General features: G+C 41.0%; 1 protein-coding gene across 2 annotated transcripts; it reads left to right on the top strand.

Annotated features, from left to right (window-relative positions):
• Positions 1-21,996: 21,996 nt before the first annotated feature.
• On the top strand, positions 21,997-27,703 carry LOC100343263 (GTPase IMAP family member 1). Of its 2 annotated transcripts, none has more exons than XM_017338451.4 (3): positions 21,997-22,323; positions 24,501-24,549; positions 25,092-27,703. In XM_017338451.4, the coding sequence occupies exons 1-3, from the start codon at positions 22,276-22,278 to the stop codon at positions 25,967-25,969; spliced, it is 975 nt and encodes a 324-aa protein (XP_017193940.3). In that variant the 5' UTR covers positions 21,997-22,275; the 3' UTR covers positions 25,970-27,703. The 2 variants fall into 2 exon arrangements, with proteins under 2 accessions (XP_017193940.3, XP_069933430.1); XM_070077329.2 differs by having other exon boundaries at positions 22,022-22,108.
• The last annotated feature ends 15 nt before the right edge of the window (positions 27,704-27,718 follow it).

The raw sequence follows: 27,718 nt of genomic DNA, 5'->3' as shown, positions 1-27,718 counted from the left end.
AAGAAAAAAGTGGCAGGCATTTGGTGTAACTGTGAAGAGTTACTGGTGAAGAGTGTAACTGTGAAGAGTTACTGTGAAGAGTGCCTGGTACAACTCCTAGCTCCTCTGCTTCCAGTCCACCTTCATACTAATTTACTTCCTGAGAAGTGAAACTCAAGAACCTGGGTCCCTGCTGCCCACAGAGACACTCACATTGAATACCCTGGCTCCTACCTTCGGCCTGACCCGGATTATCTAAGTGTGATGTGTATAATGGCATTGTACAATAGTGCAATAATTAGGCTTTGCCCATTGACTACAAATCCCCAAGCACTCCTTTTGGCACAATGCATAAGCCCCAGCCCATTGACCTACAGTACTGCTCAGGGGCTGGGGTTCACAGTTACAAACTATGTTATGCCCAAAAGAGTGATCCTCCAAAGGAGAGTACCAGGGAGAGAGAGATCAGTCCTGGATCACTTTGCTTGATAGTCTGGTGTGAGGGAGCAACATTAGTCCAAACTCTGTTTTCCCAATGCATAGAGTCTGCATGGTCATCAGAATAATGGTAATCACAGACACCAGTTTTATTTACCACCTGGCACAGAATAGCCAAGGAAGCAACAAGCAAAGAAGCACACTTTTCTTGCAGAGTCTTCTGTTACTATCAGCCACATCAGATCCCTTCATTACCTGGCTTAACTGCCTAAGGTCCAGAAGGTTGCTTGGATATCCCCTGAATTTGTGGCCACTCTGCAATAGTAATGGTGGCAGAAAAGGCTGCAGAGGAGAACATCTTTGAGGAAAGACTTAAGAGACTGCCATAACCATCCAATAGCATTCAGTAACTTCCTATCTCTGGGATTTGCAGTGTGGTTGCACAGTTCTTGCTACTGTTTTCATTCATCATTTTGATTTTGATTTGATATCCTTTCTTTGTTTACTTCACTCTCACATTCCCATAAATAAATTATTCTGGAGTGCTTATTACAAATGATAAGTGTTGTAAATCAAACCTTACCAAAAGATAAAGGAACCAGTGTAATACACACCTCAACATTTCACCACATAAGTTCTTTGTTACCTATAATGCCCTGTATCTTCAAGAAAGGAACAACAAAAGGATTTATTGTAAATTCTCTTGCTCTTAGAACAGCATGCATCCTTCCTGTCATGGTTATTTCCTGCCTCACCTCCCCCCATCCTGTCTCATTTGTTAAATACAATTGTGGTCATCTTACAGGAAGAAGTGCAAAGCTATGGGGACACTGTCACCTTCTTTGTACCAACAAAGTGTTAAGAAACTGAAGAGTAAGTCCTGGTCAAGAAAGCACATTACTGTGGAGATTGCTCCCTTTCCCCTCAGCTACCAATGAAAGGAGACAACATCTCACCAGCAGCTTCAAGTTGACAGCATTTTTGATCCTCTGTACCTCTGAGTTGTGGAGATTAAACTCATGATGTGTGCAGCCAGTGGCACTGGTCTTTTTATCATGAGGTGGAGGCCCATTCTGGATAAGGCAGCTGCTGGAACCCCCATTGCCCACATTTCAGACCCCTCATATGGTGGCACCTGAGTGCTGAGAGAAGCAAGTGAAGAAGAGCACTGGTTGTTATTCCCTGCCCAGGGCCTGGAGCTGTGACTCAGAGGTTTTGTTCATGGAGGAAAGCAGTCTAATAATATAGATTTCCTCTTTAAATGTTTTATGTAATTCACTAGTAATGCATCAGCTCATTGACTTCACTTTGATGGGAGACTTAATTACTGCTTCACATTCGTTGGTTGCTATGCATCTGGTTTTTCTGTATCTTCTTTATTTAATCTTGGTAGGTTATATGCAAGGATTTTATCCATTTCTTCAAAGTTTTTCTATTTGTTAACATACAGTTTTTCATAGTAGTTTCTTATGATCCTTTGTATTTCTGTGGTATTGGTTGCAATGTCTCCTTTTACACGTCTAATTTTTTATAATTGAGGTTTTCTCTTTTTTCATGTCAGCCTGGCTAAAGTTTTGTCTATTTTGTTGAATTTCTCAAAAAACAATTTTTCACTTTGTTAATTTGAGATTCTTTTTATTTCATTATATCTGCTTTTTTAAAATTTATTCTTTATGATCTAGCAATCTCCTCAGTAAACACTCAAAAGACACAAACTCATTGCATCAAAGAGATACCTGTACCACCATGTTTTTAGCAGCATTGTTTACAAAAGCCAAGATATGGAATCATCCAAGGTGTGTGCAGCATCAAATGAATGAATAAAGGAAATGTATATATGCACAATAGAATACTGTTCAGCTATAAAGAGAATGAAACTCCGTTGTTTCAGCAAACTGTTGCAACTGAAGGACACCATATTGAGTGAAACAAGCCAGGCAGTAAAACAAATAACACATGATCTCCATTATATGTAAGCTGAAATTTTTTTAAAAAGAAATCTCAATCTGAACAGAGAATATTAATTACTAGAGGTTGGATGGAGTGTTACGTATAAAAGGAGTTTGTATAAGAAGATAGAAAAAGCCTGGTGGGTTCATTAATTGTTAACAGATATACTAACATAACTTGTTAGTAGGAGAAATTAGATGAGTATTTGAGAAGTCTTTTTACTACTATATTACAATTTTTGTAAGCTTAAAAGTGTTATCAAATTAAATGTTTTAAAAGGAAAATGGTGATTAAAATAATATAGAGATCCAAATGTCTCTACCAAAAATGAGTTTATTTGAAATAGAATGTGGAAAAATTTCAAACCAAATATAACGAAAATAATTATGGCTGGGAATGTGGTCTTGCAGTTAAGACAGCCCTTAGGAGTCCACATCCACATCTAAGCACCTGGGTTCAAGCCCTGGCTCTGCTCCCAGTTCCAGCTTTCTGCTAATGCATAACCTTGGAGGCATCAAGAGAGAACTCAAGTGATTGGGTCCCTACCACTCACATGGGAGACTCAGATTAAGTTCTGAGCTCCTAGCTTTGGTCTGGCCCAGCCTCAGCGATATTGCAGAAATTGGGAGAGTGAACCAATAGATGAGAGATCTTTGTGTCTGTATGTAAGCCTCCCGCCCTTTCAAATAAATAGAATTTTTACATAAGATAGTGAAGATTTTGAGGACAAGCAATTTACAGAAGATGTATAAATTGTATGAGCTGCACAAGAGAGGTTCTAAGTTTGTCAGTAATAACCATGGAAATGGGCAAGTAAGAATAGCCCTTCCAGAGCTAGTGAAAACCTTAGGACTAACCCTAAATTACCCTTGCATCCAGAACCAAGTTCATTTACCCTTGAGTATGGAATCAAATTCAAGAAGACCATGAAGCAATGTATATCCCAGGTCACTGCTAAAAAGAAGAAACCAACCAACTTGGAATCGATAGAATGAATAGCTGGTGTAATACTTACAAATAGTGACAGCTCAACAGAAAGATTAGAGAAAGATAGTCTATGAAAGCACTGCTAAAACTGGTATCATCCCAGAGTGATTATATGCATGTACACAGCTGTATCATCTAAGCAACAGTATCAGATTTCACACCACAGAGAAAAATAACTTCAGTAAAGAGTCTAGCCCCAGTGCGAAAATTGTGGCATAGTGAGTAAAACCACTGCCTGCAGTGTAAGAGTCTTTGCTGCTACACTTACAATCCAGCACCCTGCTAATGCCCCTGGGAAAGCAGCGAAAGTATTACTGTTTTACTCTTGACAGTTTGACTACAGTGTGTTGTGGTGAAGATCTTTTCTGGTCATGTCTATAAGGAGTTCTATGTGCCTTGGATGTCCCTTTCTTCAAATTATGGATAATTTCTCTAATTATTTCACTGACTGGGCCTTCTAATGCATTCTCTCTTTGCACACCTTCAGGAACTACTAAAACCTGTATCTATATTGCATTATTTGATAGTATCACAAAGTCTTCAACAGTGTTTTTAATTTTTTTAAATTTCTTCTTTTTTTATTTTGATCTGACTGAGATATTCTCAGATTTTGTCTTCTATTTTACATATTCTTTCTTCTGCCTCATGTAGGATTTCTGTCCTTAATGTGTTGTACATTGTGAATTAATGCTATAACTAGTACTCAAACAGTACTTTATACTTTGTGTTTCTGTGTGGGTGCAAACGGTTGATATCTTTACTTAATATATACTAAATTGATCTTCTGTATATAAAGAGAATTGAAAATGAATCTTGATGTGAATGAAATGGGAGAGGGAGCGGGAGATGGGAAGACTGCAGGTGGAAGGGAAGTTATGTGGAGGGGGAAAGCCACTGTAATCAAAAAGCTGCACTTTGCAGATTTAAATTTATTAAATAAAAGTTAAAAAAAACTAAAAAATTTCAAAGTAAAAACAGGAATATTTTTGAAAAAAAAAAGAGTTATTCTTAAGTGTTGAAACTTAACTGAAATGTGATTGCTGTTAAATATAAGAGTGGGAATAAGAGAGAGAGGAGATGTACAATTTGGGACATGCTCAATCGGACTTTCCCCAAATGGTAGAGTTAGAAACATACCAGGGGATTCCAATTCAATCCCATCAAGGTGGCATGTACCAATGCCATCTCACTAGTCAAAGTTCAGTTCACAATTCATCATAATGATAGGAATAAGAGTCAAAGTGATGACATAAACAAGACTAGTGTCTGCAAATACTAACTGATAGAATCAAAAATGGAGAGAACGATCCAACATGGGAGCGAGATACACAGCAGACCCCTAGAATGGCAGATGTCCTAAACAGCACTCTGGCCTCACAATCAGCCCTTAAGGCATGGCTGAAAAGCCCTTGAGAGTATTTCAGGCATGGAAAGCCAAGGCACTCTGGCAAAAAAAATGACCTAAATGAAAGATCTCTGTGAGTGAGATCCCAGTGGAAAGAACAGGTCATCAAAGAAGGAGGTACCTTTCTCTGAAGGGAGGAGAGAACTTCCACTTTGACCATGGCCTTGTCTAAATATGATCAGAGTCGGTGAACTCTAAAGGCTTCCATAGCCTTGGCAACTCATGACAAGAGCCTAGGGTGATTACTGATGCCATAAACAAGAGTGTCAATTTGTTAAGCCAACAACAGGAGTCACTGTGCACTTACTCCTCATGTAGGATCTCTGTCCTTCGTGTGCTGTACATTGTGATTTAATGCTATAACTAGTACTCAAACAGCATTTTTCACTTTGTGTTTCTATGTGGGTGCAAACTGTTGAAATCTTTACTTAATGTATGCTAAACTGATCTTCTATATATAAAGAGAATTGAAAATGAATCTTGATGTGAATGGAAGGGGAGAGGGAGCGGGAAAGGGGAGGGTTGCGGGTGGGAGGGAAGTTATGGGGGGGGGGAGCCATTGTAATCCATAAGCTGTACTTTGGAAATTTATATTCATTAAATAAAAGTTTAAAAAAAAGAAAAAGAAAAAATGGCAGGGCAGTCCTTACTTGTAATATTCTCCTGGAATATTAATTTCCTCAACTCTGCATTTAGAAGACACAGACTGGCTGAATGGATTAAAAAAATAAACCCCATTTATTTGCTGCCTACTAGAAACACATCTAACCTACAAAGATGAATGCAGACTGAAAGTTAAGGATGGAAAAAGATATTCCATGCCAACAGAAATGAAAAAGGAGCTGGTATAGCCATCCTCATATCAGATAAATAGACTAACACAAAAATTGTTAAAAGAGAGAAAGAATGGCACTGTGTATGTTTAAGGGATCAATTGCACAGGAAGAAAGTATTATAAATGTATATGTATGTAATTACAGGGCACTTGGCTATTTAAAAGAAATGTTAAGGGATCTAAAGGAAGACATAGACTCCAATACAATAGTAATGGGGGGCTTCAGCAATGGACAGATCAACCAGATGGAAAATCAGCAAGGCAACAGCAGATATAATTGACACTATAGGCCAAATGGACCTAAAAGATATCTACAGAACTTTCATCCTACAGTTGCAGAATACACATTCTTCTCAGCTGTGCATGGAACTTTCTCTAAGATTGACGACATGCTAGGTCATAAAGCAGGTATCAGCAAATTTAAAAAATCAAAATCATACCAAGCATCTTCTCATACAACAGAATGAAGCTGGAAATCAGCAACTCAGAGATCTCTGGAACATATGCAAACACATGGAGACTGAACAACACCCTCATGTATGAACAACGGATCATAGACGAAATAAAAAACAATTAAAATTTCTGGAAAAAATTAAGACAACAATACAATATATCAAAACTTATGAGATACAGCAAAAGCAATGTTAAGAAGAAAGTTTATTGCAATAGGTGCCTATCAAGAAATTGGAAAGGCACCAAATAAAGGAGCTATCAATGCATCTTGAGGATCTAGAAAAATAACAGCAAATTAGACACACAACTTGGAGGAGAAATAAATATTTAAAAGTACAGAAGTGGGGATGGCATTGTGGCATAGTGGGTAAAGCCGTAGATTATCTAAACTGGATGCCTACTATGGTATTGTATAATTCCACAATACTTGGGCATTGCCCAGTAAACACAAATCTCCAGACACTCCCATTGACACAAAGCATGAACCCAACTCTATTTACCCACAGTACTGCTCTGATGTTGCAGGGACATACGTACAAACTATGTTGATGCCAGGAACAGTGATCCTCTAAAGGAGACCACAAGGGAGATAGAGATCAGCTTTAAACTCTTGGCTTGATAGTCTGGTGTGAGGGAGCAACATTAATCCAAACCCTCTTTTCCCAGTGCTTTAAAGACACAGCTTAATTTACCATCTGGTGCGGAATAGCCCAAGAAGCAACGTGCAAAGAAATGCAATTTTCTTGCAGAGTTCTGCTACTCTCTGCCCTCACCAGATCTCTTCATTATCTGCCTAAACTGCTTATTTTAGCTACACCCCTCTGAAGTCTAGAAGGCTTGCTTCGATATCCCCTAAATTCATAGCAATTCTGTAATAGTCATGATGGCAGAAATGGATGTGTGGGAGAGCAGACATTACAATTAAGAAGCTGCCATAACCTTAGATTGCTTTCAGTGACTTCCTCTCTCTGGGATTTTCAATTCGGTTTGCACAATTCTAGCTGCTGTTTTCATTTCTTATCTTTGGTTTCAATTTGACATCCTTTCTTTATTTACTTCACTCTCATCTACCATAAAGTGTTCTCAACTACTTATTGCAAATGGTAAATGTAATAAACAAAAACTTAACAAAGGATAAAGGAACGATTGTAATGCACATCTCAGCATGTCACCACATAAGTTCCTTGTTCCCTATGATCTCCTCAATTTTCAAGAAATGACTTACTATAAATTCCCTTGCATTTAGGAAAGCATGCATCCTACCCATCTACAGCATTTCTGCATCACCTCCTGTTTTTTTTTATTTTCAATTATCTTTATATACAGAAGATCAGTTTAGCATATATTAAGTAAAGATTTCAACAGTTTGCACCCACACAAAAACACAAAGTGTAAAGTACTGTTTGAGTACTAATTCTAGCATTAAATCTCAATGTACAGCACACTAAGGACAGAGATCCTACATGAGGAGTAAGTGCACAGTGACTCCTATTGTTGATTTAACAAACTGACATTCTTGTTTATAGCATCAGTAATCACCCTAGGCTCTTGTCATGAGTAGCCAAGGCTATGGAAGCCTTTAGAGTTCACTGACCCCAATCTTAATTAGGCAAGGTCGTAGTCAAAGTGGAAGTTCTCTCCTCCCTTCAGAGAAAGGTACCTCCTTCTTTGATGACCTGTTCTTTCCACTGGGATCTCACTCGCAGAGATCTTTCATGTAGGGTTTTTTTTTTTTTTGCCAGAATGTCTTGGCTTTCCATGCCTGAAATACTCTCATGGGCTTTTCAGCCAGATCCGCATGCCTTAAGGGCTGATTCTGAGGCCAGAGTGCTGTTTAGGACATCTGCCATTCTATGGGTCTACTGTGTATCTCGCTTCCCATGTTGGATCGTTCTCTCCCTTTTTTATTCTGTCAGTTAATATTTGCAGACACTAGTCTTGTTTATGTGCTCCCTTTGGCTCTTATTCTTATCATTATGATCAATTGTGAACAGAAATTGATCACTTGGACTAGTGAGATGGCATTGGTACATGCCACCTTGATGGGATTGAATTGGAACCCCCTGGTATGTCTCTAACTCTACCGTTTGAGGTAAGACAACTAACTGAGCACCAAAAAGGAAACCTGTTAAAGTGAAATGAACACTATGAGAAACGGTGACTATTAGGCCTTGCCCTGACTGTTGATGAACAACTTAATACGCTATCCCTCTTAGTATTTTTTTTTGATTATTTGTTCTACTTAATACTTTTGGTTGAATACTGTAATCAATACACAGTTATCTTCAAGTGTTGAAACATAACTGAAAAGTGATCGCTGTTAAATATAAGAGTGGGAATGAGAGAGGGAAGAGATGTGCAATTCGGGACATGCTCAAGCTGACTTACCTCAGTTAAATTTCAACACCAAAGAATAATTGTGTGTTAATTAAAGAGTTCAACCAATAGTACTAAGTAGAACAAAAAAATACTAAAAGTGATAAAGTATTAAGTTGTTCATCAACAGGGCAAGGGTTGATCAAGTCACTGTTTCTCATAGTGTCCATTTCACTTCAACAGGTTTCCTTTTAGGTGCTCAGTTAGCTGCCACCCATCAGGGAGAACATATGATATTTGTCCCTTTGGGACTGGCTTAGTTCACTCAGCATTATGTTTTCCAGATTCCTCCATTTTGTTGCAAATATCCGGATTTAATTTTTTTTACTGCTGTATAGTATTCTATATAGTGTATGTCCCGTAATTTCTTTGTCCAGTCTACTGTTGATGGGCATTTGGGTTGATTACAGGTCTTAGCTATTGTGAATTGAGCTGAAATAAACATTAGGGTGCAGACAATTTTTGTTTGACAATTTAATTTCCTTTGGGTAAATTCCAAGGAGTGGGATGGCTGGGTGGTATGGTAGGATTACATTCAGGTTTCTGAGGAATCTCCAGACTGTCTTCCACAGTGGTTTTACCAGTTTGCATTCCCACCAACAGTGGGTTAGTGTCCCTTTTTCCCCACATCCTCGCCAGCATCTGTTGTTGGTAGATTTCTGAATGTGAGCCATTCTAACCGGGGTGAGGTGAGTTATGGGTCTATATATGTTTTCTATGTCTTCATGGTTCAATTTAGGTAGATTGCATGTGTCCAAAAATCTATCCATTTCTGATAGATTTCCCTGTTTGCTGGCATACAACATCTTGTAGTAATTTCTGATTATTCTTTATATTTCTGTGGTGTCTGTTGTTGCATTTTTTTCACCTCTGATTTTATTGATTTGTGTCTTTTCTCTTCTTTTTTTAGTTAATTGAGCCAATGCTGTGTCAATTATATTCATTTTTTTCGAAAAAACCAGCTCTTCGTTTGGCTAATTTTTTGTAATTTTTTTTTGTATTCGATCCTGTTGATTTCTTCTCTGATTTTAATTTTTTATCTTCTCCTACTAGATTTGGGTCTGGTTTGCTGCAGTTTTTCTAGATCCTTGAGAAGCATTGAAAGCTCATTTATTTGGTGCCTTTCGAATTTCTTGATGTAATCACCTATTGTTATAAACTTTCCTCTCAACACTGCCTTTGTTGTATCTATAATTTTTGATATGTTGTGTTGTTATTCTCATTTACTTCCAGAAATTTTTTGATTTCTCTTTTGATTTCTTCTATGACCCATTGTTCATTCAGGAGCATGTTGCCCAGTCTTCATGTGTTTGCATATGCTCTAGGGATTCCTGGGTTGCTAATTTCCAGCTTCATTCCGCTGTGGTCTGAGAAGCTGCATGGTATGGTTCTAATTCTTTTAAATTTGCTGAGACTTGCTTTATGGCCTAGTATGTGATCAATCCTAGAGAAGGTTCCATGCACTGCTGAGAAGAATGTAAAGTCTTTAGATGTAGGATTGAAAGTTCTGTAGATATCTGTTAGATCCATTTGGGCAATAGTGTGGATTAAACCTGCTGTTTCCTTGTTGATCTTCTGTCCGGTTGATCTGTCTATTTCTGAGAGTGGAGTATTGAAGTCTCCCAGTACTCTTGTATTGGAATCTAAGTCTCCATTTAACTCCCTTAACATATCTTTTAAATAAACCGGTGCCCTGTAATTAGGTGCATATACAGTTCATTATCTTCACACATTGACTAGCTTGTAACCTCCTGTTGTTTTTCCCCACCAGAGTCAGGTTTTTCTGCTTGGCTGATAGAGGGCACAGCTTTTACGTATGTCCAAATTGGTGCCTGCTCTTTGTCTTGCTCGCCTTTGTAAGGTGAGTGGAGAGACTCGTGACTGTACTGGTCCCTTTTATTTATTTATTTTTCTCTCCTCTAGCTATCCTGGTAAACTTTCCCCAACGGGGCTTCAAGCCTTGTTCCCTCTAGGCTTTTCCTGTCACTTTTCCGCCAATGTCTCAGGTTACTGAGGTTTCGCCTCACCTCTCTTTCCAGCGCTGGTGCCTAGCCTCGGCAGTTGGGGTCCCGAGCCATGGGCACCCTTGCCCTCCACATAGGTCCACCGTGTCTCACTCGTTCCGGGAGAGTTTCCTCTGCAGTTTTCTTCCCCTAACTTTTCCCTTAAACTACATTCTCTCAACTTTTTTTGAACTATCATATCCCGGACTATCAGTGCGCACTCTCACTATTCCACCATCTTGGAGGACTCTTGCACATCCTGTCTTACTTGTCAAATAAAGTTGTGGTTGGGGATGGCGCCATGGCTCACTTGGTTAATCCTTCACCTCTGGCACTGGCATCCCATATGGGCCAGATTCTAGTCCTGATTGCTCCTCTTCCAATCCAGCTTTCTGCTGTGCCCCGGGAAGGCAGTGGAGGATGGCCCAGTTGCTTGGGCCCCTGCACCTGTATTGGAGACCAGGAGGAAGCACCTGGTACCTGGCTTAGGATCAGTGCAGCGCGCCAGCCATAGTGGCCATTTGGGGGGTGAACCAATGGAAGAAAGACCTTTCTCTCTGTCTCTCTCTAACTCTACCTGTCAAATATAAAAAAATAAATGAAGTTGTGGTCATGTTACAGGCAGAAGTGCAAAGTTATGGAGCTCATCTTGCCTTCTTTGTACTGACAGTGTTCAGAAGATACTGAAGGATAAGTCCTGCTCAAGAAAGTACATTACTGGCCAGCGCCGCGGATCAATAGGCTAATCCTCCGCCTGTGGCGCCTGCACCCTGGGTTCTAGTCCCCGTCGGGGCGCAGGATTCTGTCTCAGTTGCTCCTCTTCCAGGCCAGCTCTCTGCTGTGGCCAGGGAGTGCAGTGGAGGATGGCCCAAGTCCTTGCCCTGCACCTGCATGGGAGACCAGGAGAAGCACCTGGCTCCTGCTGGATCAGCGCAGTGCATTGGCCACAGCACTCTGGCCGCGGCGGCCATTGGAGGGTGAACCAACAGCAAAAGGAAGACCTTTCTCTCTTTCTCTCTCTCTCTCACTGTCCACTCTGCCTGTCAAAAAAAAAAAAAAAAAAAAAAGGAAGTTCATTACTGTGGATATCGCACTGAACTATGCTCAAACGCCACCTTGGGTCTTCTTCAGGTTGATGCTGGGCAAGGGTGAAGCAAAGAATTTCCCTCTGAGTCTCCACATCCACACAGTGGCCTCATTCAGGGCAGGCATAGCAGCTTGCACTTTTGACTGTGGCATGAGCTGAACAAAATATACGCTGCTCTAAACTGGATCAGGTGCTAATAAGTGTTGATGCTTTTCTATATTATAACAATGAAGTTCTGAAAACCTAAGCAGCTTATGAAGAGCTGAACAGCCTCCTTGTTTTTTTTTTTTTTTCAAGATTCTTCTATCTACTTGAAAGACCAAGTTACAGAGTGACAGGGGCAAAGGGAGAGAGAAGTCTTCCATCGGCTGGTTCACTTTCCCAGATGGCCACAATGGCCAGAACTGCACTGATAACGAAGCCAGAATCAGGAGCTAGGAGCCATGAGATTCTTCCATATCTCCCACATGGGTGCAGGGGCCCAAGGACTTGAGCCATCCTCTATTGCTTTCCCAGGCCATAGCAGAGAGCTGGATTGGAAGTGTAGAAGTCGGACCTTAGCCAGCGCCCATGTGGGGTGCCAGCACTGCAGGCGGCAGCCTTACCTGCTATACCACAGTGCTGGCCTTCATGCTTGTTTTTGATTATTATTTATCAAAAGAAATATAATTTGAAAATGGCATGTAAATAACTCATTTCTAAGCTGTGAACAATCATTAATTGACTATGTGGAAATACAGAAACAAGCATTTCTCTTGTCTTATGCAAGTATTTACCTGTAGTAGGAAACCAAGAACTTGCAGGTAAGATAACAGCTTAGGAAACAATAGCAGCTGCTATCTAGGTCCCTGTTTAATAGTTTTCTACTCTAATAGGACAACTAAAATGAAGGGAAAAAAAACCTCCACAAAATCCATGCATTTATCATGAAATTAGAAGAGGGAGTTACTAGTGTGATCTGAAACTACTGACAGATTATATCCAATATACATTATGAGAAATCCTGTGTGATGTGTTAAGAGATGAAGCAATTATAACTTGTGATTTAAAAAAAATATTATTAGAGCTATAAAAATTTCATGTATATCATATATAAAGAATCAGGAACACAGAGATACTTCCCATCTTCCCTCAGTCCTGCCCACATTCCTGCCCTTCTGCCTCTTCCCTCTGTGATTCCCATTTTTATTTTTTACCAAGATCTATTTTCAATTGACTTTATACTTGTTAGATTAACCCTACACTAAGTAAAGAGTTAAACAAATAGGATGAAGAATAAAACACTGTTCCTCAACAGTCAAGAAAGGGGCTGTTACAAATTGTTGCATCTCAAAATCTCAATAACATTTCTACAGTTTACCTTTTAGGTACTCTATTAGTTACCACAGATCAGGGAGAACATATGTTGTTTGTCTTTAGGGGATTGGTTTATTGCACTAAGTATAATGGTTTCCAGTTTCAACCATTTTGTTGCAATTGACAGGATTTCATTTTTTTTTTTTTTTACCGCTGCTAATGCATAACCTAGGAGGCATCAAGAGATAGCTCAAGGAGTTGGGTCCCTGCTGCCCATGTGGGAGACTTAGATTGGGTTCTGAGTTCCTAGCTTTAGTCTGGCCCAGTCCGAACTATTGAAGGTATTTGGAGAGTGAACCAATAAATGGGAGATCTTTATGTGTCTGTATATAAGAATCTCTTGCTCTCTCTCTCTGCCTTTCAAATAAATAAAATTTTAAAAGTAAGATAATGAAGATTTTGATGGCAAGTAACTTACAGGAGATGTAAAAAATCCTATGAGCTCCTCAAGAGAGGCCCAAAGTTTGTCAGAGAGAACCACGGAAATAGGCAAGTAAGAATAGACCTTCAAGAGTCGGTGAAAACCTCAAAGACTAACCCCTAAAACTACCCTTGCAAATGGAACCAAATTCATCTACCCTTGAAAATGGAACCAAAGCAAGCAGATCATGAAACGGTACATACCCCAGGACATTGGCAAAAAGAAGAGAGCAATCTACTGGGAATTGGTAGACCTAACAGCTGGTGTAACACCAACAAAGAAAGTTAACTCAGCAGAAAGATTGGAGAATGACAGTCTAAGTGAGCACTGCTAAAGCTATTGTCATCCAGGGAGATTCTATGCATGTACAAGGCTGTATCATCTAAGGAACAATACCAGATTTCGCAGCACAGGGGAAAATGACTTTACTCAGAGTCTGGCCAAGTCACTGGACAAAGGAACAAACAAATGACATCAAAATCCCTAGAAACAGAGAAAGCTTATAAGTATAATTGATGTCGTTACACAGTATCACCTAAAATGCTGTTTTCAATAAAAACTACAATTTATGCAAAGAAACAGGAAAATGAGGCTCATTTCAGTACACTGGGAAAAAGTAGGCAATGGACACTGCCCGATAAAGGACTTAGAAGTTGCATTTAATGACATAAATTCTAAGTGGTGATTGTAAATATGTTCAAATAACCAAAGTAAATCAACCTTAAAGAAATGGAACTATGTGGCTGGCATCATGAATTGATGGGTTGAACCACCAACTGCGATGTTGATATCCCTTATGGCAGTGCCAGTTCAAGTTGCAGCTCTTTGGGTTTTTACCCAGATCCGTGCTAGTATGGTGGGGAAAGTGGCAGAACATGTAACAAATACTTGGGCCCCTTCTACCAGTGTAGGAAACCAGATGGAGATCCATACTCCTAACTTTGGCCTGTCCCAGCACCAGCTGTTGTGGCTATTTATGGAGTGAACCAACAGACGGGTGATCTCCTTCTCTTTCAGTTTCCCCTCTGTCTGTCACTCTGTTATTTATTCAAGTAAATAAATAAACAAATCTTCAAAAAAGAGATAAAAAAGCTATAATATCTCATTTATGGGGGGGGCATCAACAAAAATAAATTAGTTGAACAAAACAAACAGGGACCAGTATTGTTGATGTGGGTAGAGCCACCACGTGCATAGCTGGTGTCTCATGTGGGCCCTGGTTCATTTCCTAGCTGCTCCACTTCCCATCCAACTCCTTGCTAATGCCCTGGAAAAAGTATCAGAAAATGGCCTAAGTGTTTGGGCTTCTGCCATACATGTGAAGATGTGGAAGAAGCTCCTGGATCCTTGCTACTGGCTTTGGCCTGGCCTAACCTTGGTCATTGTGGCCATCTGGGGAGTAAACCTGAATATGGACAATTTCTCTTCCCCTCTCTCTGTAACTCTGTCCAATAAAAAATAAACCCTTTAAACATCAAGTGGAATTTTTAGGACTGAAAAATGCAATCACAGAAATGAAAATTTTACTAGAGAGTCTCCATAGTGGCAGAACAAATAATCAGTGAATTTGAAATATAACAGTTATAAATACATATGAAGTCAACAACCAAGTCTTAAAATACTTGAAATAAAAGTAGCAGAGATCAAGGGGAAGTGAATAATCAGACAATGATAGTTTTAAAATTCAATTATCTCAACAATGCACAGAACAATTAAGTAGAAAGTCAACAAGGAAATAGAAGATATGACCAATATAGTAAAACACCGAGATCTAATAAATGTCTATAGGACCATTTACCCAACCATACAATACAAATTCTGCTCAAGTGTACAGGGTGCATTCCCACAAACACCCCATATATAATAGTATACAATAAGTAAAAAAACATTAAGAGGATTGAAACCATGAAAAATATGTTCTCAAATCATACTGGAGTAAAACTAGAGATCAATAAGAGAAAAAATTAAAAATTCACAGATAGTTGGTTATTAAACAGCATAGTTCTTATAATCAATGAGTCTAAGAAGAAATCAAAACAGAAATATAAATGCTTTGATCCCAATATGTAGAAATTATGTTTGATGAGATGAAAATGCTATGTGCCCTTATCTAATCATTACACATTACGTACAAATAACAAATATGATATTATAGTTCACAAACATGTAAAATTGATGTAAATTAATAAAATACACAAGAAGAATAAAAATGGAGGAACACAGGTAAAACAAAGCTTGGAAGAAAATTCATGGCTAGAAATGTCTATATTAAACAAAGAAGAACTCAACCCGATAACTTAAGATTTCACATATAAGGTAGTGATGAACTGGGGCCAACTGGACACCAACCTGTGATGCTAGTATCCCACTGGTTAGTGTTCTTCCTCCCCTTTTCCAATTCAGCTCCCTACTAATGGCCTCGGACAAGAAACAGAAGACAGACCATGTTCCTTGGCCCCTGCACTCACGTGGGAGACCCAAATGAAGCTGCTGGCTCCTGTCTTCAGCCTGGCCCATTACTGGTCATTGTGAACTTCTGGATAGTGAACCAGTGGATGGAAGATTTCTCCCTTTCTTTCTTTAATTCTGATTCAAATAAATAAAGGCAAATCTTTTTTAAAAAATAAAACTAAATCTAACATAATCAGAAAACATAGTAAAGATTAGAGCAGGAATTAATAAAACATAGGACAGAAGAAAGAAGAAAAAAATCAAAACTTGACAATTTAAAAAGTAAAAACAAAATTGACTAATCTCTAGTTATTTTGATCAAAAGATATAGAGGAGATTCAAATTACTAAAATCAGGAATGAAATAGAGGACAGTAATACTAAAATGACAGACAACAATTATTTGGAAATGCTATGAACAATATTCTCCTCTCAAATTAGACTACTTGGTGGTGTGCTGGCATGGCAGGTAAATCTGCTGCCTGCAATGTCAGCATCCCATATCAGTGCCAGTTCAAATCCCAGCTACTCCACTTCCAATCCAGCTCCCTGCCAATGGCCTGTGAATAGCAGCAGAAGATAGTAAAAGTGCTTGGGCCCCTACCACCTACACGAGAGACCTGAATGAAGCTCCTGGTTCCTGGTTCCTGGCTTTGACCTAGCCTAGCCCAGGCCATTGCTGTTATTTGTAGAGTGAACCAGTAGGTAGAAGTTCTCTCTCTTTCTGCCTCTCCCTGTCTTATATAACTCTGACTTTCAAGTAAAAAAATACACTCAAATTACTTAGATAGTATGGACAAATTCACATACTACCAAAATATTCTCAACAAAATATTTCATCTGAATGAATCTATATCACTGTGCACATTTCCACAAAATACCCCATGCCCCACCACAGACCTTGACATTTACCACTGTGCCTATGATGGCAGCCCATCCCCGCAGCTGGACCCATAAATGCTGCCAGCCCCAGTCTCCACTGCCATGCTGTGCCTAAGTTAGAACCTGCAGCTACACATGTGCTTACTGCCATTTCTGACCTCTGTAGCTATACACACGTCCAAAGCTAACTGTATCCCTAGTGCCTGTTGCAACTTGTACCTACAGCTGGCAGCAGTGACCCTCCACATCACACAGCCACCTGGAATATCACAGGTCTGGGTGTGCATTGTATGATAGTGGATCCCATCTCCATGTGTTCTCCTGAATTTGGCCTCAGACTCTGACTCACGCACTGGTCATCACCACTGTGGGCATACCAACACTGGCCCCTGTTATCACACATGTGCCTGAAGCCAATCCCACACCTAAGCACATGCACACTGATGACCTCGCCTTCACTACTGCCTTCTCTGATCCCCCACCACTGGACCCAGAGACACAGGTAAGCATCCTGGGAGTCCTGGAAGTTTCTGTGTACCTCCAGCAACCCTTGCCACCAAGACCACACAGTTGATGATGTCATGGACCTCAGCTATGAGCTACTGAGATGTCATGTCCTCCAGGCCTGGAGCCACTGCATCCTCCACACTGTATGACCTGCCCCATCAGACCTAGTGTCACAATGTCCTATCATGCCCATCCCCATTCCTCCTCTCAGGAGAACATCTCTCCTTAACAAAAGGAATCTATGACGTCTGGAAGACAGGATGACAGGTCAACACTCAAAAATCCATGAGAAATAAATCTGAACTCATTCTATGAGGTCAGTATCACTGAATTACCAAAACCAGAAAAAGACATACGAGAAAAGAAAACTATAGATCAATATCCCACAGATGTAGTTGTGAAAAATTCCTCAGCAAAATATTCACAGATCAGTTCAACAAGGCACATAAAGAATTGCACATCTTGACCAAGTTACTTTTATCCTAGACGAGAAAAGCATTCTCAGTATTTGGGAGTCAATTAGTGTATCCCATCACATCAACAGGCTAAGGGAGAAAAACTACATGAAAACATTAATAGATGTAGAAAAAAACATTTGACAAAATCCTGCACCAATTCATGCTCAAAAACTCTCAGTAAACCAAGCATAGATGGGAACCTTCTCCACTGAGAGGGAATAGCTAGAAAAACCATAGCTGACATCACACTTATGAGGAGTAAAGCAGAAGCTTTCCCATCAAGCTAGGCTCAAGGCAAGGATATTCCCCCTTTACTACTCCTTTCTCCTTTTTAATATAGAAGGCATAGCTCATGCAAAAATAAAGAAAGAAATAAAATAGTCTTTAGGATATGTTGTCATGAGGACATTATCATCTATGTAGAAAATATGGAAAAACCCAGAAAAAATGATGGGACTAAGCTGCAATATAGCAAGGTTGTGAGGTATGAAATTACTACAGAAAAGTCTAGCAATGAGCTTGTATAACTAGTTTGAGTTTAAAAAACAATCATTTATTTTAGCATTCCCCAAAATAAAGACTTAAGTATAAATCTAACAGAATAAGTACAAGATCTCTATGAAGAGAACTACAAAATGCTGATGGAGTACACCAAAGACTAAATGATTGGAGAACAATTTCATGTTTATGACAGGAAGACTCAATATTGCCAAAATGTCAATTCTTCCCAACTTGATCAATAGAAACAATGCAATTCCAAACAAAACCTAGGAAGTTATTTTGTGGAATTTGACGAAGTTCTTGAAAAGCTTGTATGAAGAAGTAGAAGATCCAGAGTAGCAACACAATAATAAAGGAGAAGAACATTGTTAAAGCGTTGACTCTATCCCACTTTAATATTTACTATTAATCAACAGTAACTGAGACCCTACGATATCAGTGAAATAACAGAGAAATAGATCAATGGAAGAGAAGAAATCATCCAAAACAGGCCACATAAATATATAGTCAACTGATCTTTGACAAAATAGCAAAGGCAATATAAAGGAAGAAGGATAGTATTTTCAGCAAATCATGCTAGAAAAGCTATACATATAAACATATAAAAATGAATCTAGGCCAATGCCGGGGCTCAGTAGGCTAATTCTCTGCCTGCTGCACTGGCACCCCAGTTCTAGTCCCGATCAGGGCGCTGGATTCTGTTCCGGTTGCCACTCTTCCAGGCCAGCTCTCTGCTGTGTCCCGGGAGTGCAGTGGAAGATGGCCCAAGTGCTTGGGCCCTGCACCCACATGGGAGAACAGGAGAAGCACCTGGCTCCTGGCTTCTGATCAGCATGGCGCTCCAGGTGCAGTGGCCACTGGGGGGTGAACCAACAGAAAAGGAAGACCTTTCTCTCTGTCTCTCTCTCTCACTGTCCACTCTGCCTGTAAAAAATAAAAAAATAAAAAAAAATGAATCTAGACCTAGACCTTATTCCCTTTACAAAATTTGACTCTAGGGCTGGCAACATGGTGTTACACATATAGCCACTGCCTGAGGTGCCAGCTTCCATATGGGCACTGGTTTGAGTACCAGCTGCTCTGCTTCTGATTCAGCTCCCCGATGATGCACCTGGGAAAGGAGTGGAGGATAGCCCATTCCCTGGGGCCCTGCACCATCAAGGAAACCCAGAGGAAGCCCTGGCTCCTGGCTTCAGATCATCCCAGCACAAGCCATTTTGGCCATTTGGAGAGTGAACCAGCAGCTGGAAGATTTCCATCACCTCTCTTTCTCTCTCTCTCTCTCTGCCCTCTGACTTTCAAATAAATAAATAAATCTTTAAAATTCACTCAGAATGAATCACAGACCTAAATATGATACAGAATTATGAAACTCCCAAAATATAAAGTATAAAAAATCTAGATGGCCATTAATGTCTTGATGACTTTTTCAATATAACACCAGTTTCATTCCATAAGGACAGACTTGATAAGTTAACTTCATTAAAATGTTCTGTTCTGTCAAACACTGTCAAGAGAATAACAAGGCAAGCTACAGACTAGGGGAAAATGTTTACGAAAACATACCTTGTAAAGGACTGCTATCCCAGATACACAAATAACCCTTAAAACCCAATAATACTAGTAAGGTTAACCCTAAACTAAGTAAAGAATTCAACAAACAGAATGAGAAAAAAACACTGTTCCTCAGCAGAAGAGACAAAGATAATAAACAATCATTGAATCCCAAAATGCCCATTTCACTTCAATATGTTACATGTTAGGTACTCTATTAGTTACCCCAGTTCAGAGAAAATAAATCATCATAAAATTTAAGATTGAAAATAGAAGAGGGAGGAGGATTAAGGATTGGAGCTTGGGCAGGAGGGAGAGAGATAGAGTGGGAAGTAACACTATGTTCCTAAATCTGTATCTTTGAAATACATGAAATTTGTATAACTTAAATAAAATTTTAAATAACAAAAAATAATAATAAAAATAAAAATAAATAATAATAATTAAGTGTTAAAGGTATCATATAAATAAGATCAAGTGTCTGGCAATAATAATAGATAGAATTAAAAAGAGAGAATATTCCAACATGGGAAGCAATCCACACAGTAGACTCATAGAATGACAACCCCTTTAAATAGCACTTTGACCTCAGAATCAGCCCTTAAGACATTCTGGTCTGGCTGAAAAACCCATGAGAGTATTTCAGGCATGGAAAGCCAAGACACTGTGGCAAAAAATGTCCTGCATGAAGGATCTCTATGAGTGAGACCTCAGTGGAAAGAAGTGGCTATCAAAGAAGGATGTACTTTTCTCCAAAGGGAGGCGAGAACTTATACTTTGCTATAGCCTTGTCTAAATACTAATGGAGATTGGAGATTTGAAAGACTTTCATAGCCTTTGGCAGCTCATATCAAAAGCTTCTTTAGGTGATCATTGACATCATATACAAGAGTGAAATTGTTAAATTAACAACAGGAGTCAATGTGAACTTACTTCCCATGCAGGACCTCTGTCCTCAGTGAGTTGTATTATGAGAATTAACTGTACAAATTGTTCTCTAATATTTTGCATGTGTGTGTACAAATTGTTAAAATCTTTACTTAGATTAGAATTGGTCTTCTGTGCACAAAGTTAATTTAAAATGAATCTTAATGTAGAATGGGACTGGAAATGGGAGGGGGAGGAGGGTTTAGGAGTTGGAGGGTGGGTATAGTGGGAAGAATCACTATATTCCTAAATATGTACTTAACAAAATTTCTACTCCTTTAATAAAAGTTTTTTTTTGGAGAAAAAAGCTTAATGAGAATATGATTCAAAGATTTTAACAGACATCTCAATGATGAAGATATACAGTTGGCAAACATGTATATGAAAAGATGCAGCACATAGTATGTCATTAGGGAAGTACACATTAAAACAATAACAAGATACCACCATACGTCCAGTAGAATAGCCAAACTACACAAAAATGACAATACCAAATCCTGTCAAGGATGGGACCCAGTGGGGTCTGCCATTAATTAATGATAGGGATGGAAAATGGCTGAGACCCTTTGGAAAGCAGTCTTGCAATTTTTTATAAATCTTACCATAGGACTAGAAATCACGTTCCTTGGCATGTACTCAATGGAGTTGAAGACTATGTCCACATTAGGACCTGTACACATATGTCTTGGAGGCTTTGTTCATGATTGCCAAACCATTTTCAATGTAGGGAAGGAGGGAGAAAGAGACCTTCTATTTGCTTGTTCATGCTGCAGCTACTGAGGCTGGGCCAGGTTGAAGCCAGGTGCCTGGAACTCAATCCATGCATCATCATGTGGTTAGCAGGGACCCTAGTACTTGAGCGATTATCTGCTGCCTCTGGGATACACAAACATTAGCAGGAAGCTCGGTCACAGGCAGGGTGAAGTCTTGAACCCAGGCATTTCAATATGGGGTGGTGGCATCTCAGGCAGCATCTTAAGTGCTATGCCAAACACCTACCCCATCCTATGTTTAACAGCCAGAAGAGCCTTCCTTTTCTCTAAGGATGAAGAGACTCTGCTTGTGACGTCCTCGCAGGTAGGACCACTGTGACGGCATTGTCCAGACAAGTGCCCCATCATGGGTTCCTGTCAGGATTCCTCCCTGGAAAAGAAGACTTTCTGGAGATTATTTTATAGGAAAATATCTAAAATGAAAAGGGCAACTGGAGGTATGATAAGTGACCAAAGGCTAGCAGATAGGCTTCAGAAACCCAAAAAGTTTTCTGTCTGAGGTTATAGCTCCTTTTAGAACCAAGACATCAGTGACATAGGGATCTTCTGAAAACATCACCCTAGTCCAAAGCAGGGGATGCAGTTTGTGTTGGAAATCTTGCATGGCCACTCCTTCACTGGTGAGGGTTTCTGTCTCTTTAAGTCCTCACCATCGTGCCCTTCCTGGGCTCTAAGCCCTGAGTCTGAGCGACTTCCTCTGTGTGTGGGGGAGGACAGCAGATAAGGGTTTTCTCAGAGTCCAGTCCAGGACTTGTCACTGGGAAAGGTGAGCCTGATCCAGGGATGGAAGCTGGCTGGGGGCTGGAACTAGTACAGCAGGAAGCCGTCAGTGTCTGAAGGTGTTGCTCAAATGAAGCTGGTTGAGTGAGCACCTCCAATCTAGAGAGGGGAGAAGGGAGTGTGATCTAGAAGGAATAACTGCATGCTTCCAGGATGACAAAGATGCTCGGGCTTTCAAACGGACTAGATTTCGAAGAAGTGGTAAGCATTCTCACCGGCTCTGGAATGCACACATCCTTACTTTTGGACTAAATCCTTTCTCCTTCCCTCCTCCCCCTATTCATCATTGACAAGGACTTCTTGCTTCAGCTAAATTCTTGCTCTAACTAGCACTCTAAATACACCAGCTGTTTCATTTTGTTCTGTGTAAATTATGAGAGTCTAAATTTCTTGTTTCAGAATAGTTTTAGATCTATAAAACAAAAACTATGAAGTAGTATGAATAGTTCCCATATACCCTATACATACAACTTGAAATATTTGTCACAATAAATAAACCAGAACTAGATTCACCTATTATTAACATCTGTTATTGGTACAACATATTTGTCAAAATTAAAGAGCAGTGCTCAACTTCCCCTGTTTTTAAATGCAAACTTCGTCAATTCCCCCAAGCACTCCCAGAGTCTAATTATCACCACTCTGTGTTCAGATGGAGGGAGAACATGCATTATTTGTCTTTTCATGTCACTTACACCACTTAACATTATGCCCTCCAATCTCATCCATTTTGCTACAAATAACGTAATTTCATTTTTTTTTTGTTTAATAGTATTGCATTATGTTTATATCCAACACTTTCTTTATCCATTCATCTGAAGATGGGCACCTTGCCTGATTCCATATCTTGGCTAATGTGAATAGTGCTGCAATAATCATAATGGAGTAGGTATCTGTTTAATATAATGGATTCATGACTCTTGGATATATGCCCATAGTGGGATATCTAGATAATACAAAAATTCTTTTTCTAGTTTTTTACTATTTTCCATAGTGACTGTGCTAATTTATAGTTCCATCAGCAGCATGTAAAAATTACTCTTTCTCCACATCCTTACCAGTAATTGTTACTTTCTGTCTTCTTAATATCAACCATAATAACAGGGGTAAGATGATATTTTACTGTGGTTTTTATTTTCATTTCCCTGGAAGCTATTGCACTGAATATTTTTTTACGTACTTGCTGGTCATTTGTATCTCTTCATTTGAGAACTTTGTCTTCAGGTCCTTTTTTCATTTCTTAACTGGATTTCTTCTTTGGGGGTTTTTGAGTTTCTGATATATTCTGGATATTAATCATTTGTCAGATAAGTAGCTTGCAAACATTTTCTCCCATTCTGTTGGATATCTCTTCACTCTATTCACTGTTTCCTTGTCTGTGTAGAAGCTTCTGAGTTTGATAAAATCCCCTTTGTCTAGTTTTGCTTTTGTTGCCTGTGCTTTTGGAGTCTTATCCAAGAAATCACCATCTCCACCAAAGTCTAATTGTTTCCTCTGTGTTTTCTTCTAGAAATTTCACAGCTTCATGGTTCGCACTTAGGTCTAAATCCATCTTGAGTTGCTTTTTATAAATGTTGAGGTGCAAAGATCTAGTTTCATTCTTCTTCAGTCTGTGTCTGTCCAGTTTTTCCTTGACACTATGTTGAAAGGACTGTTCTTTCTCCAATGGATGTTCTTAGTATATGTGTCAAAAATCAATTGGCTACAAGTGGCCATATGCACTTGTATTACTTTCTGGTGTCTCTGTTTTGTTGCATCCATCTATATCTGTTAGAATGAATGAATTAATGAATCACACCCAGCTGTAGTCCTTCTCCAGCGAAATATTGAGAATTACTAATAGTTTCCTATGATCCTTTGTAGTGCCAAGATTTTGGATGTAATGTCATATTTTTCATCTGATTTTATTTACATAAGGTTTTTCTCAGTCTCACTGAACTATTAGGTTTTTTTTGTTAGTCTCGCTAAAGTTTTCTCTGTTTATAAGCAAGAACAAACCAAACCCAAAATTAGCAGAAGGCAAGAAACAATAAAAATCCGAGCAGAAATAAGTGAAATTGAAACCAAATAAAAAGTCAAGAAAATGAAAGGCCATTTTTTGACAAGTCTATCGATTTCTACATGCAAAATATTTGAACACATAACCCATAGGATGACTTTTAACATAACTTATTAACTGAAAAAATTCACTTGATTCTGTCTTGCCACCTGCTCCTCCCTAAAACTATACACATAGATGTTAAGAAGCTCGCAGGCAGTGGCTGGGTCCTGCCATCGGTGTCACGGTGGTGTCACCTTGGTTGGTCTTTGCCTGATGCACTCCATCAACTGGACAGATGAGTAAATGAATGAATGAGCTGTGTTTGGGACTGTTTCAGGGAAGCATGGGAGGTCGGAGGATGGTGAGAGATGAAGAGAGCGCCTATGGTAAGGAACCAACTCTGCAACTCATCCTTGCCCCTACCCCAGGTGTGAGCTTAGGGAAATAGGGGAAAAGGGGCTTCCCTGAGGTTGAGCAGGGGCAAATCCCAGAGACATCCAAGGCCTGGGGCAAAACAGCAAGAGTCTGGGGTCTGCACTGTAGCTGGATCTCTGTCCCACCCCTCCTCTGAGATGCCCAGTCCTCTGACCAGCCTGCACCCTCATTCCTGAGGAATAAAGGGAGGTGAATAAACCAGCTGTGATCACCACAGAAAAGGTCAAAGAGGATATAATCATACACTGTGATAAACACCAGTTACCAGGTGCACTGTGTTAGTGGGGGCATGAGGGAAACCCCAATTCAGAAGGAAAACCAGGGTACACCCCCCACCAAGAGCTCAACGTCTATAAGCAGATGACTGCTCTAAAGGTTTGGTTAAAAGGGGGAACGTTCAAATCTCATTCTCTTTTGTTCTAAAGACAGTTTTTTGTCCTGAAGGGAGCTCTGGGTTGACTGCCATGAGACTGTGAATCCTTTGCTCTCCCAGGTTTGGAAGAGGACAGCCAGTCCTGCCAGGTGCCCAGGCTGAGGCTCGTCTTGGTTGGGAGGACAGGAGTCGGGAAGAGCGCCACGGGGAACAGCATCCTGGGCCAGAGAAGGTTCCTCTCCAGGCTTGAGAGCTCGGCGGTCACCAGAACCTGCTCCATGGCCAGCTGCAGGCGGGCCAGGTGGCACGTGGACGTCATCGACACCCCAGACATTTTCCACTCCCAAGTCCCCAAAACAGACCCAGGAGGTTTGGAGAGAGGTCGCTGCTACCTGCTCTCGGCCCCAGGGCCCCATGCGCTGCTCCTGGTGACCCAGCTGGGCCGCTACACGGCCCAGGACCAGGAGGCGGTGAGGAGGGTGAAGGAGATGTTCGGGGAGGGCGTGATGGCTTGGACAGTCGTGGTCTTCACCAGGAAGGAGGACCTGGCCGGGGGCTGCCTCCAGGACTACGTGCGCTGCACAGAGAATCGGGCTCTGCGGGAACTGGCGGCCGAGTGCGGGGGCAGAATCTGTGCCTTTGACAACCGAGCCACCGGCCGTGAGCAGGAGGCCCAGGTGCAGCAGCTGCTGGGCCTGGTGGAGCGCCTGGTCAGGGAGAACGGAGGTGCCCACTACACCAACGAGGAGTACGGTGTGCTGCGGGCCCTGCACTGGGCCAGCCCCGAGGAGCGCCTCCGAAGGGTGGCAGAGAAGGTCGCGGCCCGCATGCAGAGGTCCAGGGGCTCCTGGCTGCTGGCCCGGCTGTGGGAGTGGCAGAAGTCGCTCAGGAACCACTGGAGACTGGGCCTGGCCCTCCTCCTGGGGGGTGCCTGTCTGCTCTACTTGCTGTTCTACAGGCACCAGCCTGAGCCCTCGGCTGAGGTCCATTCTGATTGACAGATTGACCAGGTCACTTGCTGGTCTCATTGCTCCGTCTCTGTTGCTTGGTGTTCTGTACCAGGGCCCACACTGACCCCTCCTTTCCCTCCACACCCATAAACTTCCAGCTGGAGAGTCGTGTCCTGGCCCCCCTCCCAGCCAAAGCCTTTCCTGGGACCTGGCCCTCCCTGTGCTGGCCCCTTGCTGCAGCTAAAACGACCACTCTCACTCTTGCCTATTTTCCTGACACCAGATTGCCTTTCCCTGCCATCAGTCGTCTTCTCTCCTGAATACAGATGAGGAATGTTTGTCCTCTCAGGCCCCATGTATCCCACAGGGACAAAGCCAAGGACCAAGACAAAGAGAAACCTAGCACCCTTGTGTTTATTTGAATTGAATTTGTTAATTCCAAAAATAAATTCACTGTGGGATCACATTGTCTTAAAGGAAGCTAGTAATTGTGGATTTTTGTTCTGAGCCTCATGTGCCCGCTGAACAAGGCACTCTGCTGTGTCTTTCCCAACCCCTTCTGCCTGCACATGCACACACATCCACATATGCATCTTTTGGTGTGCAGTCGTAGGAAGGGAATACACAGCAATGGAACTTTCCTTTTCTCCCAGTAGGGGAGTGTGTCCCCACTATCCTTATTCTGATCTCCCAGCAACTTGAGAGCAGAGAATTCTGCAGATCCAAGGAGGTTAAAAACTCAACTCCCAGTAGCCACTGAGGGCCTACAGAGTGTCTGCTTCCCAGGAGAGGTTTTCTCATTGGCTTATGGGCTCACAGTTCAGTTATGCAAGAATAGTAAATCCTGGAGCGCTTTAAACTGAGATAAATCAAAACATTCAAGAGATTTGGAAAAGCTTTCACTTCTATTTTGAATCTCCAAAGGTGGGAGGGCACCAATCCGGTGTTTGTGGGCTGAGAGCTGGAGACAGGACTCTGGGCTCTGGAGTCACCTGCCTCTGTCCCATGTGTGTGTGGGGGAGTGGGCTCTCTGCTCCAGATCAGGTGTCTATTGCTCCTCCCTATTCATCTGGCCATGTTTGCTTTGTACCCAGCACCACCACCCTCACAGACAGACCTCCAGTCATCCCTAATCCTGCTGGGTAACTGCAGGTCCCTCCCTGTAGTATCCCCTGCCTGCTGTCTCCACATCCAGAGCTCCTCAGATGATCTCTGCAGAGACATGCAAAGAGGGGAAATATCCACATAACTGAGCCTCCACTGGAGAGGGAGGCTCATACGTCCCTCATGTGTGAAGCTCTCACATGTGATACTAACGGAACGCCAAGGCCATGTGATAGACTGCACATTTCTTCAGTAGCAGAGACCAGGTTAGTTTAAGGAATTGTAAACAGATCCCAGCAGAAGTTCTGATAGGGAATCTTGATTTGATTTGTTCATTTTCCAATATGCGCTTAGGGCGGACATTTGGAGTAGTTGTTAGCACACTGTTTGGGACATCCTCATTCCACTCCAGAGAGTCTGGGTTTGAATCCTGGCTTCACTGCCAGTCCAGCTTCCTACTGTTGCACACCCTAGGGGCAGCAGGTGGTGACTTGGGTTCTTGAGTCCCTGCCACACATGAGATACCCCAGTTGGATTCTGGGCTACTAGATTTGTCCAGGTTCAGCAATAGCTGTTGCAGGCATCTGGAGAGTGAACCAGCAGATGGGAAACATCTCTCTTCTCTCTCTCTGTAGTAAATAAAAATAAGTAAATTAATAAAGCCTTATTTTTTTAAAAGAAGTTCTATGACTG

The sequence above is a fragment of the Oryctolagus cuniculus genome, chromosome 7 (assembly GCF_051225735.1).
Source record: "Oryctolagus cuniculus isolate XC-2025 breed Fujian yellow rabbit chromosome 7, ASM5122573v1, whole genome shotgun sequence".
NCBI lineage: Eukaryota > Metazoa > Chordata > Mammalia > Lagomorpha > Leporidae > Oryctolagus > Oryctolagus cuniculus.
Note: the sequence above shows the minus strand (reverse complement) of the source record. Positions and strands in the feature narration are given on the sequence as shown.

What these genes read in the sequence shown, in the direction of transcription:
- LOC100343263 (XM_017338451.4), top strand. Translation starts at nt 22,276, where the DNA reads ATGACAAAGATGCTCGGGCTTTCAAACGGACTAGATTTCGAAGAAGTG. An exon ending in GACTAGATTTCGAAGAAGTG is followed by an intron (nt 22,324 to 24,500) that starts GTAAGCATTCTC and finishes GGACTGTTTCAG; the next exon opens with GGAAGCATGGGAGGTCGGAG. An exon ending in AGATGAAGAGAGCGCCTATG is followed by an intron (nt 24,550 to 25,091) that starts GTAAGGAACCAA and finishes TTGCTCTCCCAG; the next exon opens with GTTTGGAAGAGGACAGCCAG.